At 51.0% G+C, this 12843-nt stretch overlaps 2 protein-coding genes across 3 annotated transcripts in view; both read right to left on the bottom strand.

Annotated features, from left to right (window-relative positions):
• The window catches only part of LOC142495798 (melanin-concentrating hormone receptor 1-like), a 37689-nt gene extending 32098 nt beyond the window's left edge, over positions 1-5591 (bottom strand). Inside the window, exons 1-2 of one of the 2 annotated variants that reach the window (XM_075601771.1) lie at positions 5320-5591; positions 468-569 (exon numbers count right to left, since the gene is read on the bottom strand). The gene's annotated coding sequence lies outside the window, so the exon portion shown is untranslated. Of the gene's footprint in view, positions 1-467; positions 3462-5319 lie in introns of those variants that run through there. The other variant, XM_075601770.1, reaches the window with a different exon arrangement.
• Positions 5592-5686: 95 nt separating this feature from the next.
• Positions 5687-11627, bottom strand: PGAM2 (phosphoglycerate mutase 2). The gene is made up of 3 exons (XM_075601773.1): positions 10956-11627; positions 8937-9117; positions 5687-6231 (listed from the first exon to the last, which is right to left on the bottom strand). Exons 1-3 carry the CDS (start codon positions 11364-11366, stop codon positions 6062-6064), a joined length of 762 nt encoding a protein of 253 aa, XP_075457888.1. The 5' UTR covers positions 11367-11627; the 3' UTR covers positions 5687-6061.
• Between the last annotated feature and the right edge of the window lie 1216 nt (positions 11628-12843).

The following is a 12843-nucleotide window of genomic DNA, read 5'->3' as shown; positions in this document are numbered from 1 at the left end:
AGTAGAGGTTGCAGAGGCCTCGCGCGGTTCCCCGGCATTTAATTTAAATGCCTTGGGAAAGAGCTTGGGACCCCTGCAACCGCCCATGCCCCCCCCCCCCCCCCGAAAAAAATCTCACGGCCCCCAGTTTGCGCACCACTGGGTTATGCACTGCATAACATGACACACTGTATTCACAATGTATAACAAAAAAAACATTTTACACACAAACTGCACTCTGCATTACACAACACACTGTATACACACCCTCAGCATATACAGTATATAACATTACACACTGTGCATATAACGCATAACCCGAAACTGTACACTGCATACACATACACTGCATAACACAACCATTAAATGCACGTATCATACATCAAACACAGTCTGCAGAGAGGCATAGCTTGCACACACAGTGCATTTAAACGCACACAGTTATCACATTTCACACATTCACAGACACCTCTCTTTCCATGGCTTACCTTTCCCAGCTGTGTGTGTACTGTATCTGTGTGTGGTGTCGCTGAGAGCAGCTCCCTGCGACTTGTTGATTGGGGGTAAAGCAGGGAGAAAGAAAGACAGAGCTAAAGAGACGAGGGAGAAGATAAGAGAGAAGAAATAGATGGAGAGTGAGGGAGTGAACTAATAGGTATGTTACAGTATATGTTCTCCTTAGATGCTCTTCAAGCCACTTATTTCTCTCCCTGCTTTTCTCCCTCTGTGTATTTCTCCCTCCCACTTTCTCTAAACCCTCTCTATTCCCTTCTCGCTGTCCCTCTCTCTCTTTCTCTCCTCCATTCACCCTATTCCTTTCACCCTCTATTTTGATGTCTGTGCCTCTCTCCTTTCTGGTTGTGTCTGTTCCTTCCTTTGTGTATTTCTCTGTCCGTAACACTTCCATTCGTCTCTCCCTCTCTCTCTCATTCCCCCGTCTCTCTGTCTCCCTATTCTTGTCCCTCGTTTTCTTCCATATTCTTTTACTCCCCGTCTTTCTTGTCAACACAGCATCTTAAATGATGAAACAAAGAGTAGGTGGTCTAAGTACCAGGATAACTCGGGTAAAACTGATACTAAGAGAGACAGCTTCCTCCTGCGTCACTGTATTAAGGGGCTTTGCGCCTATATTTCCCCGTGCAATCAGTTTGTGATTTGGGAAGTCAACAGGTGGAGTTATATAGAGCAGTTATATGGGGCTATAAAGCACCTACACAGGTGTGAAACTCGTCAGAGGACTTACCTGTACCCACATGTTTGATTATATAGCACAATAAATAGGTTTTTCTCAGTGATCACGTTCAGTCTCTGCTATTTTTGCTGTGCCCCACTTTTCCTGCATTTGGATTTCCCGCTGTGTATGGGGCTATAGGAGGAGTTTATAGGGAGAGGTTATATGGAGCAATGGGAGGACTCATAGGGAACGGTTATATGGAGCAATAAGAGGAGTTATAGGGAACGGTTATATGGAGCAATAGGAGGCGTCATAGGGAGCGCTAATATGGAGCAATAGGAGGAGTTATAGGGAGGGGTTATATGGGGCAATGGGAGGACTTATAGAGAGCGGTTATATGGGACAATAAGAGGAGTTATATGGAGTGATTATACTAAGGCTGGGGCCATGGTACTGCAGACTGTGCGGAGGCGTCCGCACGCTGAGCGAACAGACTGCCTTAAGACAGTGTTCGCGTCTATGCGGCGTGCGGGCGCATCCGCACGAAAGGAATAGAAATCAGTTAAACTGATTTCTCAGCGCGACAGAGAGGTCACGTGAGCGGTTCGCCCAATGAGGGCGAACCAGCACCGTGACATCACTGGCACGCCCCTAGACATGCCCACGGACGGCGCGCGCACCATGGCCAAAAAACGCACCGCTTCAAGCGGGTGACGTCACGGCCGCCCACGCCTCCGCACGGGCGAAGACACCATGGCCCCAGCCTTATCTATATAAGGAGTTATAGGGAGCCATTATATAGAGCAATAGGAGGAGTTTATAGGGAGGGATTATATGAATTAATAGGAGGAGTTATAGGGAGCGGTTATATGAAGCTATAAGATGAGTTATGGGGAGCAATAGGAGGAGGAAGATGTGTGTCTACATTGTGATAAGGGAACTTTTATTAGGGAGAAAGGTATCCATTAGTCATCTAAAAATCAGAAAGTCTCCCAGATACATTGGAACAGTTGGGTGTACAAGAGCAGTGACTGTGTGTGTGTTTCTGTATGTATGTGTATATATGTATCTATTTCTGTGTCACTGTGTGTTTCATAGGCTATGTTTTTCTCAGTGTGTATCACTGTTTGTGTATCAGTGTGTGTGTGTGTGTGTGTGTGTGTAGCAGGCTTTGTCTCTCTTAGGGAAGGTGTGTGTCACTCGTGGGTGGTGTGTGTCACCAGTGGGTGGCTGATGTCACAGAGGATCTGCAGGACGTGCGTCTCTTTCTGCAGCTGCCCGAGGCTGGAAGCATGAAATCATATATGTGTGCCACTAAGTAGCTATTACCAGAGGACTATTTATACTAACCAGATCTAATCCCACACACAGAGGACTAGATCATGTACACACACACACACACACACACACACACACAAACACACATATACACACACACACACACACACATATACACACACACACACTGGTCGACAAATCACCCAAAAATCTACTCGCCGAACCAAAAAATCTACTCGCCACCTAGCCCTGCCCCCAGCCTGCCATTAGTCCCGCTCCTAGCCCCGCCCCCACTTTAAAAAATGGCGTACATTGCTACTAAGAATTGAATGTGTGAGTGTGTGACTAGTCAGGTGGGTAAGTGTGTGAGTAGGGTGGGTGGGTGAGTGTGTGACTAGTCGGGTGGGTGAGTGTGTGAGTAGGGTGGGTGGGTGAGTGTGTGACTAGTCGGGTGGGTGAGTGTGTGACTAGTCGGGTGGGTGAGTGTGTGAGTAGGGGGTGAGTATGTGAGTAGAGTGGGAGGGTGAGTAGGTGGGAGGGTGAGTGGGTGAGTAGGTGGGAGGGTGAGTAGGTGGGAAAGTGAGTGGGTGAGTAGGTGGGAGGGTGAGTGGGTGGGAGGGTGGGGAAGTGAGTTGTGGGTGGGGGGGTGAGTTGTGGGGGTGAGTTGTGGGTGGGTAACTGCAGCATGTTTTCTCAGCGTTACATCAGCGCAGCCCCCCGGGAACCCCCCAGCAAGGCCTACCAACCCTCACACAGAGACAAGGCCGCGGCCACCCCAGGGACATCGTGAGGCCTCCCAACCCCAACACATGAGACAGGGCCGCCCTGGGCCTCACCACCCGGAACATGGGAAGAGCACGAGCTGCGGCGATGTCCAGCCTCCCCACCAGGGCACACCCGTTATCTTGCCTGGGCCCTCCCCGTAGTGGGACCTGCGGATGACGGAGGTGGTGAACCTGTGGACGCTCTGACCCAACGTGATGGGGCCGGCGGCGGATGGCCCGATTGAGGTGGGGGACCGGATGGCCCGATGGATGTAGGTGGGGGTGGGGGGGGGCCGATGGCCCAATTGATGTAGGTGGGGGGGGGGGGGCGGATGGCCTGATTGATGTGGGGGGGGTGGATGGCCCGATTAATGTAGGTGGGGGGGGGCGGATGGCCCGATTGATGTAGGAGGGGGGGGCGGATGGCCCGATTGAGATGGGGGGGTGGGGGCGGCGGATGGCCCGATTGAGGTGGGGGGGGGGCGGATGGCCCCGATTGGGGGAGGGGAGATGGATGGCCCGATTGGGGGGGGGGGTGGATATCCCGATGGGGGAATGGGAGATGGATAGCCCGATTGGGGGGGGGCGGGTGGCCCGATGGGAGGGGGGGCGACAGATGGCCCTGCAGGGGCCTGTGGCAGACAGAGGCGCGGAAGAGGCTGGCTGCCAGAAGGGGGAGGAGTGAAAGCGCTGATGAAAGGAGGGAAAGTATTGCTGAGAGGCGGGGGAGGAGGGAAGGCACTGTTCAGAGAGCCGGAGGCGGGGTAATCTCCCTCAACAACATGAACCCGCCTCCGGCTTTTTTTTTTTTCTCCAGCGCGAGCGGGGGAAATTAAACAGCAGTGCGAGCAGGGGTAAAAAAAAAAAACGTGTGCTGCTTGGGCCAATAGGAGCTTGCCACGGTGTTAAATCCACTCGCCCAGGGCGTGCAGATGTATAGGTTTGTCGAACACTGTGTATGTATATAAATATATATATATATATATATATATATATATACATATATATATATATATATATATATATATATATATACTAGCTGATATACCCGGCGTTGCCCAGGATTTACCCCCCTTGACAGGTGGGTTCCCCCCCTCCCTTCACACCCCCCATCCTTCACAGCTACGGTCTCCCCTCCATGCACCCCACATAGGTTCCCCCCCTGCACCCCATATCATTCTCCACCCCCCCTGCACCTCACTTCAGTCTCTCCCCCCCGCCACACCTCACAACAGTCTCTCCCCCCTGCACCTCACATCAGTCTCTCCCCCCCCGCGCCTCACATCAGTCTCCCCCCCCTGCACCACACATCACTCCCCCGCCGGCACCCCACATCACTCCCCCGCCTGCACCCCACATCACTCCCCCCCTGCACCCCACATCACTCCCCCCCTGCACCCCACATCACTCCCCCCCTGCACCCGACATCATAGTCCCCTCCCTGTACCTGACATCACAGTCGTCCCCCTGCATGACCCCTGGTCCTCGTTTCCCCCCCCCCCCTGTCCCTGGCGCTCATCCCCCCCCCCCCCCCCCGTCCCATTCGAGTGCGGAGCGTGGAATTTAGAGACAGAGTAGTGTTGTCGGAAATTGTGATTGAGTAAGTAAGGGGGGACAATGAATATAGTGTTTGGCAGGAAGGCGGCCATTTTAGCATAGTATCGGTGCCGCAAAGCGAAGGCGGCCATTGCAGAGTGGGCGGGAGTGGCAGGCGGCCATTGCAAGGCGGTCATTGTGGAGCGGGCAGGTAGTTGCGGAGCGGCCGGGATGGGCCGGTGGCCGTGAAGACGGCCATTGCAAGGTGGCCATTGCGGAGCGGTTGAGTGAGTGTTTTGGTGGCCGGGAAGGCGGCCATTGCGGAGTGGGCGGGAAGGATGAGTGAGTGATTTGTGGGCGGGAAGGCCGAGTGAGTGATTTGGTGGCCGTGAAGGCAGCCATTGCGGAGCGGGCGGGAAGGCTGAGTGAGTGATTTGTGGATCGCACAGTAGCGGTGCATAGAGTAAGCGATGGGGTAAGCGGGGACATAGCTGAGCGTGCGGGATAGCGGAGACACAGTAAAGGGAGTGCTGATGTGGTAATTTGTGAGAGCGTGGACGGGTAACAGGTGAGTTGTGTTAAACTTACCAAGGTGGGTGGCTGAGTCCGCAGGGGTGATCCCAGGTGTGTAGGGTGATTCAGCAGGGAGAGAGTGTCCGAGTCTCGGGTGACAGTGTCAGGGGGTATGGTGAGTCTGCAGGGGTGAGACTGTCTGTGGAGTAGGTGTGTCCGTGATGTCAGCGTACCTCTTGGCCAATGAGAGCCGTGGGGGAGGCGGGTCATAGTGGAGTAGGTGTGTCCATAATGTCAGCGTACCTCTTGGCCAATGAGAGCCGTGGGGGAGGCGGGGCATGGGCGGGCGGACCGAGGGGCCAATGAGAATCCCCACATCTACTAACAATCAAACAAATTTCATTTTTATATATATAGATAGATATGACACGTTACACACATCTGGTGTTTACATCTGTATTTATGGTTTATTTATGTAGAAATGCACAATATCAGATTCTCTAATAAGAAAAGTTCTGTAGAAGCCAAAGAGCAAATCCATTTGTGTGAGGGATACGGACCAAGAACCAGAACAGTGTGTGTGTGTGTATCACATCCCTAGGGCAGTGTATGGGTGTCACATCACTAGGGCAGTGTGTGTCACATCACTAGACTGTGTGTGTGTGTGTGTGTGTCTCTGTATCTATCTATGTCCCTGTGTCAGTGTCACTGTATTTCTTTCTATGTCCCTGTGTCCCTCTCTCTGTCTCACATGGTCTCTGTCCCAGTCTCTCTGTTGTTTCTATCCCAGTGTCTCTCTCCCTGTCCCCGTGTCCCTCTATTTCTTGGCCTTGCCCTGTGCTGCCACGGCCTCCATTGCTTTCCTCACGGTCTCCTCGTCCCCCAGGAAGGTCATGGGTTTGGTTGGCTTCAGGTCGTCATTGAGTTCATACACGATGGGGATACCTGTGGGGAGGTTGAGCTCCATGATAGCAGCATCAGACATCCCTGCGGAGAGGAGGAGAGGAGGCACGTTAGCTGGGGGCATCACTCATGGGACAAGAGGCAGTATGAGTCAAAGCTTTGCATAGAGCTGCTATAACATTTAAAGAAACCCCCAAAAGTCTGTTTAATGATGATATTATTCATCTTTGTATTGCATCTGCATTCCTCTGTATATTCGAGTGTAAGCTCTGTGGGGCTGGATTTCCCTCCCTGTATTATATCTGCATACCTCTACATATTAGATTGTAAGTTCTGCTGGGCTTCATGTATTGTATCTGTATCCCTCTGTATATTAGAGTGTAAACTCTGCGAGGCAGGATTACCTTTTATCTGTATTATACAGTATGTTTCCCTTTGCATGTCAAATTGTTTGTGATGTATTTATGTAGATCGATGCGTCTATGATCAGTGTTATATGAAGATAAAATAACCATCAACAAAGGAAAGAGTTCTTTACAGTAAAGGCAGTTAAAATATGGAATCCATTACCCATTGAGACTGTGATGGCAGATACAATAAATATCTCAATCTTTTCTCCCTGCGCCCCCCTGTCTGCTCTCCTTCCCTGCTTGCGCCGCCCCCTCCCCCCCCCTTCCCCTCTGCTTGGCTCCGCCGTCAAATGACGCTGCAGGGTCATGTAACGTCATGCAAAGTCACGACCCCACGGCGGCATTTGACGCTTGGTTCCCATGACGAAGCGTCGCTGGAAGCCAAGGTAAAGTTAGTTACAGAGGCCTCGCGTGGTCCCCTGGCATTTAATTTAAATGCATTGGGGGAGAGCGCAGGTCCTCTGTAACCGCCACGCCCTCCCCCCACCCCAGAAATGTCACGCCCCCCAATTTGCACACCCCAGCTATAGAGGAAGTCCCAGCACTTCCCAGGTGTGTTTAAAACATCTGCTTTTTTTTATTTAAATCATAGCTGAGGAGTGAAGGACCTCCTTTACAAAGTTACAATATGCAGTACCACAAATAGCCACTGGGAGGGGTGCAGAGCAAAGGAAAGCAGGGGCCGAGGTAGAAGGGGAGAGGGGAGGTGGACATGGGGAGTAAAGAAGCATAGGGAGCTGCAGATATATTTATAGGACCTCTGAAAATGCCACATGTGATTAAGAATAGAAACGGGACCTTCAGTATGAGACATACTGAGGAGGGGGGGGAGGAATGAAGGGAGGGAGATGAGCACGGGTGCTATAGGGAAATAGAGGACGGGGTACGGGGAGAGAGAAGCAGCGGGCATAGAGGATACAGGGGGAAAGATAAGCAGGAGGGTGTTTATATGGGTATAGATGAACACGGGCCATACAGAGGAAAAGCGATGGGGACTACAGGGGGAGAGGAACAGGAGGGGGGTATAGGGAGAGAGGAGCGGGCGGGTTACTGGGGGACAGAGGACAGGGGGAGAGGAGCATGAGGTTTAAAGAGGGAGAGGGAAGCATAGGGTCAGGGAATATTGGGTGAGAGCAGCAGTAGGGGGGATACAGAGGAAAAGAAGAGAGGGGGGTTAAAGATGGTATAATGCGGGAGGAGGATGCAGAGGGAGAAAAGGACCAAGGAGAGGCAGAAGGGGGGGGGGGGGGATACAAGGAAGCGATGGGCAGGGGGATACAGGAGACGGGTAACCAAAGCAGGAAGGTGGAGATGGGGGTACAGGAGCGGTAATGGAGAGGAGGGAGAGGAAAGCAATTGGGTTTACAAGGGGAGATGGGAAGAGAGGAATTACAAGGGAAGAGAAGAGCTGGAGGGCAGGGAAAGAGATGGTGGAGGGGGCAGGGAAAGAGACGGGAGAGATTACAGAGGAAGAAGGGGGGATACAGAGGGGGAGAAGAGCAGGGGGTGGTTGCAGTGGGAGAGAGGAGCAGAGGGATACAGGGGGAGAGAAGAGTGGAGAGTTACCATGGGAAGGGGATACAGGGGGAGGGAGTAGCAGGAGGGGGGATACAGAGGGAGAGGAGCAGGAGGGGGATACAGGGGGAGAGAGGAGCAGGAGGGATACAGCGGGAGAGAGGAGCAGGAGGGGGATACAGGGGGAGGGAGTAGCAGGAGGGGGATACAGGGGGAAGGAGTAGCAGGAGGGGGGATACAGAGGGAGAGGAGCAAGAGGGGGATACAGGGGGAGAGAGGAGCAGGAGGGATACAGCGGGAGAGAGGAGCAGGAGGGGGATACAGGGGGAGGGAGTAGCAGGAGGGGGATACAGGGGGAGGGAGTAGCAGGAGGGGGTATACAGGGGGAGAGAGGAGCAGGAGGGCTGATACAGGGAGAGGTATGAGCAGGAAAGGGGATACAGGGAGAGGGTGTACAGGGGGGGACAAGCAGGAGTGGTTTACAGGGGGAAGGGGGAGGGGATAAGGCAGATGGGGCAACACTGCAGGTCTGTGGCAGGTGCAGAGTTAATGGAGCGATTCTCTGCAGGTGTCCATCATCCTTAGACGGTGTTTAGAAGTTTAAGATGGGGGTTATTTTGGGATAATGTCTCTGAGGTCAGAATAAAAGGTCAGCAGTAAGTGATACTGCACAGCAGACAGACTGAGCACTAGAAGAAGGAGGGGTTATCAGGAGCAGGTAGTTTGCAAGAAGGTGTGTTAGCTTGACGAGGGGTGGGTAATGTGATAGCAAGAAGAGCTATAGGGGCAAAGAATGAGACATTTGGCAAGGTGAAGTATTAGGGCATTTATCACCAGGGCACCACCTCCCACCCCCCCTCTTACCATCCAGATGCTTGACGATGCCCCTCAGGCTGTTCCCGTGCGCTGCAATTAGAACACGTTTCCCTGCGCGGATCTGAGGTGCGATCACGTCATTCCAGAAGGGGAGGGCACGGGCGATGGTATCCTTCAGACTCTCACAGGATGGCAGCTCTGCGGGACTCAGGGCCGAATAGCGCCTGTCCTGGGAGGTGTGCATATATATATTTAGATAGAGAGCTAGACACACAGTGACCCATGTGTATATATGCATAACATTATGGGGAGGGTGATATATATACACACACACACACACACACACACACACACACACACACACACACATCTGGACATACACTGTAGAACACAACAAGTAGTTATACAGAGTGATTTTATACACCCCCCTCCCCTTTGGTAACACAGGTGCCCTCGGTCAGTGTACAGCATATCTCCATCCATGCTATATATTTCAGTATGTTGTGTTATTTTTCTATCACTGTATTCAAATCAAATCAAATCAGCTTTATTGGCATGACGAAAGAACATTTCAGTATTGCCAAAGCGTGAATAATAGGGGGTGGGGGACAATAATTACACGAATACTAGGGGTAGGGTATAATGATTGCAGGGTATATGGGTAACAGTTTCACATTCTCTTATACTGCATTGTGACATATGTAGGAGGAGTTATAGAGACCGGTTATATGCAGCAATAGGATGAGTTATAGGGTTGGGTTATATGGAGCAATAGGAGGAGTTATAGGGAGGAGTTATATGCAGCAATAGGAGGCGTTGTAGGGAGGGGTTATATGCAGTAATAGAAGGGCTTATAGGGAGTGGTTATGCAGCAATAGGTGGAGTTATAGGGAGTGTTTATATGGAGCAATAATAGGAGTTATAAGGAGGGGTTATACATTGGGTGACCAGACATCCCGGTTTACTGCACGTGTCCCAACAATTATTTGAAAATGTTTAAAATGTACCGGTTGCAAAGGGAAAGGGGGCAGGGCCAGGATCGTCAGGGACGTAGCTAGAAATATGAAGAGAGAAACAAGCAGTTACAGCCACAGGGGGCGTCTGCATGGCTGCTCCTCAGAGCGTGCGGGTGTGAGGTGTGGGGTGTGGGGTTTTGTGTGTGTGTCCGTCTGTCTGTCTGTCTGTGCAGGTCAGTGGCTGTGTATGTGTCTGTGCAGGTCTGTCTGTACAGGTCAGTGGCTGTGTGTGTGTCTGTACAGGTCAGTGGCTGTTTGAGTGTCTGCAGGTCTGTGTGTGCAGATCTGTGTGTGCAGGTCAGTGGCTGTGCAGGTCTGTCTGTGCAGGTCTGTCTGTGCAGATCAGTGGCTGTGTGAGTGTCTGTGCAGGTCTGTCTGTGCAGGTCAGTGTCTGTGTGTCTGCAGGTCAGTGGCTGTGTGTCAGTGCTGGTCTGTCTGTGTGTGTCTGCAGGTCAGTGGATGTGTTTCTGTGCAGGTCAGAGAGAGAATAGAGGGAGAGAGAGTGAGAGAATGGGGTAGGGAAGGGAGAGAATTGGGGGTGAAGAGAATGAGGGGAGGGAAGGGAGAGAATAGGTGGGAAAGGGGAGAATGGGGGTGGGATAGGGGAGGGAAGGGATAGAGAGAATGGGGGAAGGAAGGGATGGAGACTGGGGGAGGGGGACAGAGAATGAGGGGAAGGGCGAGAGAATGGGGGAGGGATAGAGATAATGGGGGGAAGGTAGAGAGAGAATGGGGGAGAAGGTAGAGATAGAATGGGAAGAGGTAGAATGAATAATACAGCATCAATGGTGACACTATTAGATACATATCATTATAATATTCATTTTTTAGTAATGACATTTGTTGTATTAATATTTTTTTTTTATGTGTCCCGGTTTTTCATTTTCAAAATCTGGTCACCCTAGTTATACAGTATGCAGCGATAGGAGTTATAGGGAGCGGTTATATGCAGCAATAGGAGTTATTGGGAGAGGTTATATGCAGCAATAGGAGGTGTTAGAGCATATTGTGGGTAGCTATTGCGCAGCCGTGGGAGTCAGCGACCCCTCACCTTGCTGATGAGCTTGTAGTAGGAGTGATCCTCTGCCATTGGAGGAGGAGGAATGTCGTAAGATCTCCTCCAGATCTTCACCTGCTCCTCCCCGTGCTTCTCCGCGGTCTCCGCTTTGTTCAGGCCGGTCAAGCCCCCATAGTGACGCTCATTCAGCCTCCAGGTCCTGACCACGGGCAGCCACATCTGATCCACCCCATCCAGGATGTACCACAGCGTGCGCACCGCCCTCTTCAACACCGATGTGTAGCAGATGTCAAACTCCATGCCAGCCTCCCGCACAGCCTGTGCCCCCCGCCGGGCCTCCTCCACACCTTTCTCACTCAGGTCGGCGTCAAACCAACCACAGAAGCGGTTCTCCTGGTTCCACGAGCTCTCCCCGTGACGCACAATGACAAGGCGGTGAGGCATGATGGCTACGGGACTGCTAAGGCTGGCTAGTAGATGCAGATGTGTGGCTGCCAAGTGTATCTACGGTGTGTGGCTAATAGACTTGTAAGTGTGGTTTGTGGATCCTTAGAATGGGTACTACAGTAGATGTGAATACTGAGTGGCCAGTGAATGGCTGCCGTGGCTTGCAGATGTTGCTAGTAAGACTAATGAATGAGAGCCTTTCCCAGATTGTGAGCTTGATGTCCTGGTCCCTGTGATGTCCCCCCCCGCCACACTCTGGGTGTCCCACTAATATACCCAGCGTTTCTCCCCTTCCTGCCCAATCAGACTGCAGTAACAGGCGGCCAATGGAAGCGAAAGAAGAGGCACCCGAAATAGCTGCTCTGCTTCTCCCCCCCCCCCCCTCCCCAGTGACAGCTGGGACTGACCTTTAATAGGGTCACTGTGGAGTCACCAGCTAAAGGTCACTTAGCCGGGTACGTGGGGCACAATGTGCTGCAGGAATCTCTGGTGCTTAAGGGATGAATCCCTGCAGGCTATTGCTCCTGATCATTACTTTGCTGCATCCCATCTCCTACAGACTATTGCCCCATCCACCCCTGTACTGGAGGCCTGCAATTTATTGGGATGCACCATGATTCCCTCTATATGATATTATATTGCTCTATCTCTTAATATATCGTTCTGAATATTAAGTCGCTTTGTATTGTTATATCGTATGTATTATTATATCGCTCTGCGGTTTATTATTTCACCCTGCGTGTTAATATATTGCTCTCCGTGTTATATCGCTCTGTGTTATTATATTACTCTGCGTGTTATCATATCACTCTCCGTGTTAAAATGCTCTTCTATTATACAGTATCTCCGGCATTATATCACTCTGTATGTATGTGTGTATATCTTTATATAGTACCGACAGTGTGCTCAGCACTTTACAAAAGAGACAATACAGTACAGGAAATACAATAAGTGCAACAAGAAAAATCAGATAATAGGAAAGGAAATCCCTGATTTGAAGGACTTACAATCTAAGTGGTAAGTTGGGACACTTACAGAGACAGCAGGTGAGGGAATAAGTGCAGTAGATGGCAGTGCTTGGGCACAATGGTTGGTAGTAGTGACTATGTGTGAGACATGAGGCTAGGCCAGAGGTCTGCGACCTTTCAAGGAATAAGAGTCATTTTCTAAAAAAAATGTCTTTGTCCAAAATATTCAGAGAGCCGCAACACATGCATGAATATTACACCCCCACAAACACATACATATACTGTACACACGCTAATAGGTATATACTGTATAAGCATTAACATATGACCAGTAGTGGATTTAAAAAAAATGGCGCCCTTAGGCACTTACATAAAAAGGAAAGGAAAAAGAGTCCCTGTGGAATGCACTCATTGCGCTGATATATGACTGATATGAATTTAAAACAATTTCATTGGAACTAATAAAAATAAATAATTGATTGGTATGGTGAATCTTTGGCCAATCT

Source organism: Ascaphus truei, chromosome 5 (genome assembly GCF_040206685.1).
Source record: "Ascaphus truei isolate aAscTru1 chromosome 5, aAscTru1.hap1, whole genome shotgun sequence".
Lineage (NCBI taxonomy): Eukaryota > Metazoa > Chordata > Amphibia > Anura > Ascaphidae > Ascaphus > Ascaphus truei.
Note: the sequence above shows the minus strand (reverse complement) of the source record. Positions and strands in the feature narration are given on the sequence as shown.

What these genes read in the sequence shown, in the direction of transcription:
- PGAM2 (XM_075601773.1), bottom strand. Translation starts at nt 11,366, where the DNA reads ATGCCTCACCGCCTTGTCATTGTGCGTCACGGGGAGAGCTCGTGGAAC. An exon ending in ACTACAAGCTCATCAGCAAG is followed by an intron (nt 9,118 to 10,955) that starts GTGAGGGGTCGC and finishes CACACCTCCCAG; the next exon opens with GACAGGCGCTATTCGGCCCT. An exon ending in CATCGTCAAGCATCTGGATG is followed by an intron (nt 6,232 to 8,936) that starts GTAAGAGGGGGG and finishes TCCTCTCCGCAG; the next exon opens with GGATGTCTGATGCTGCTATC.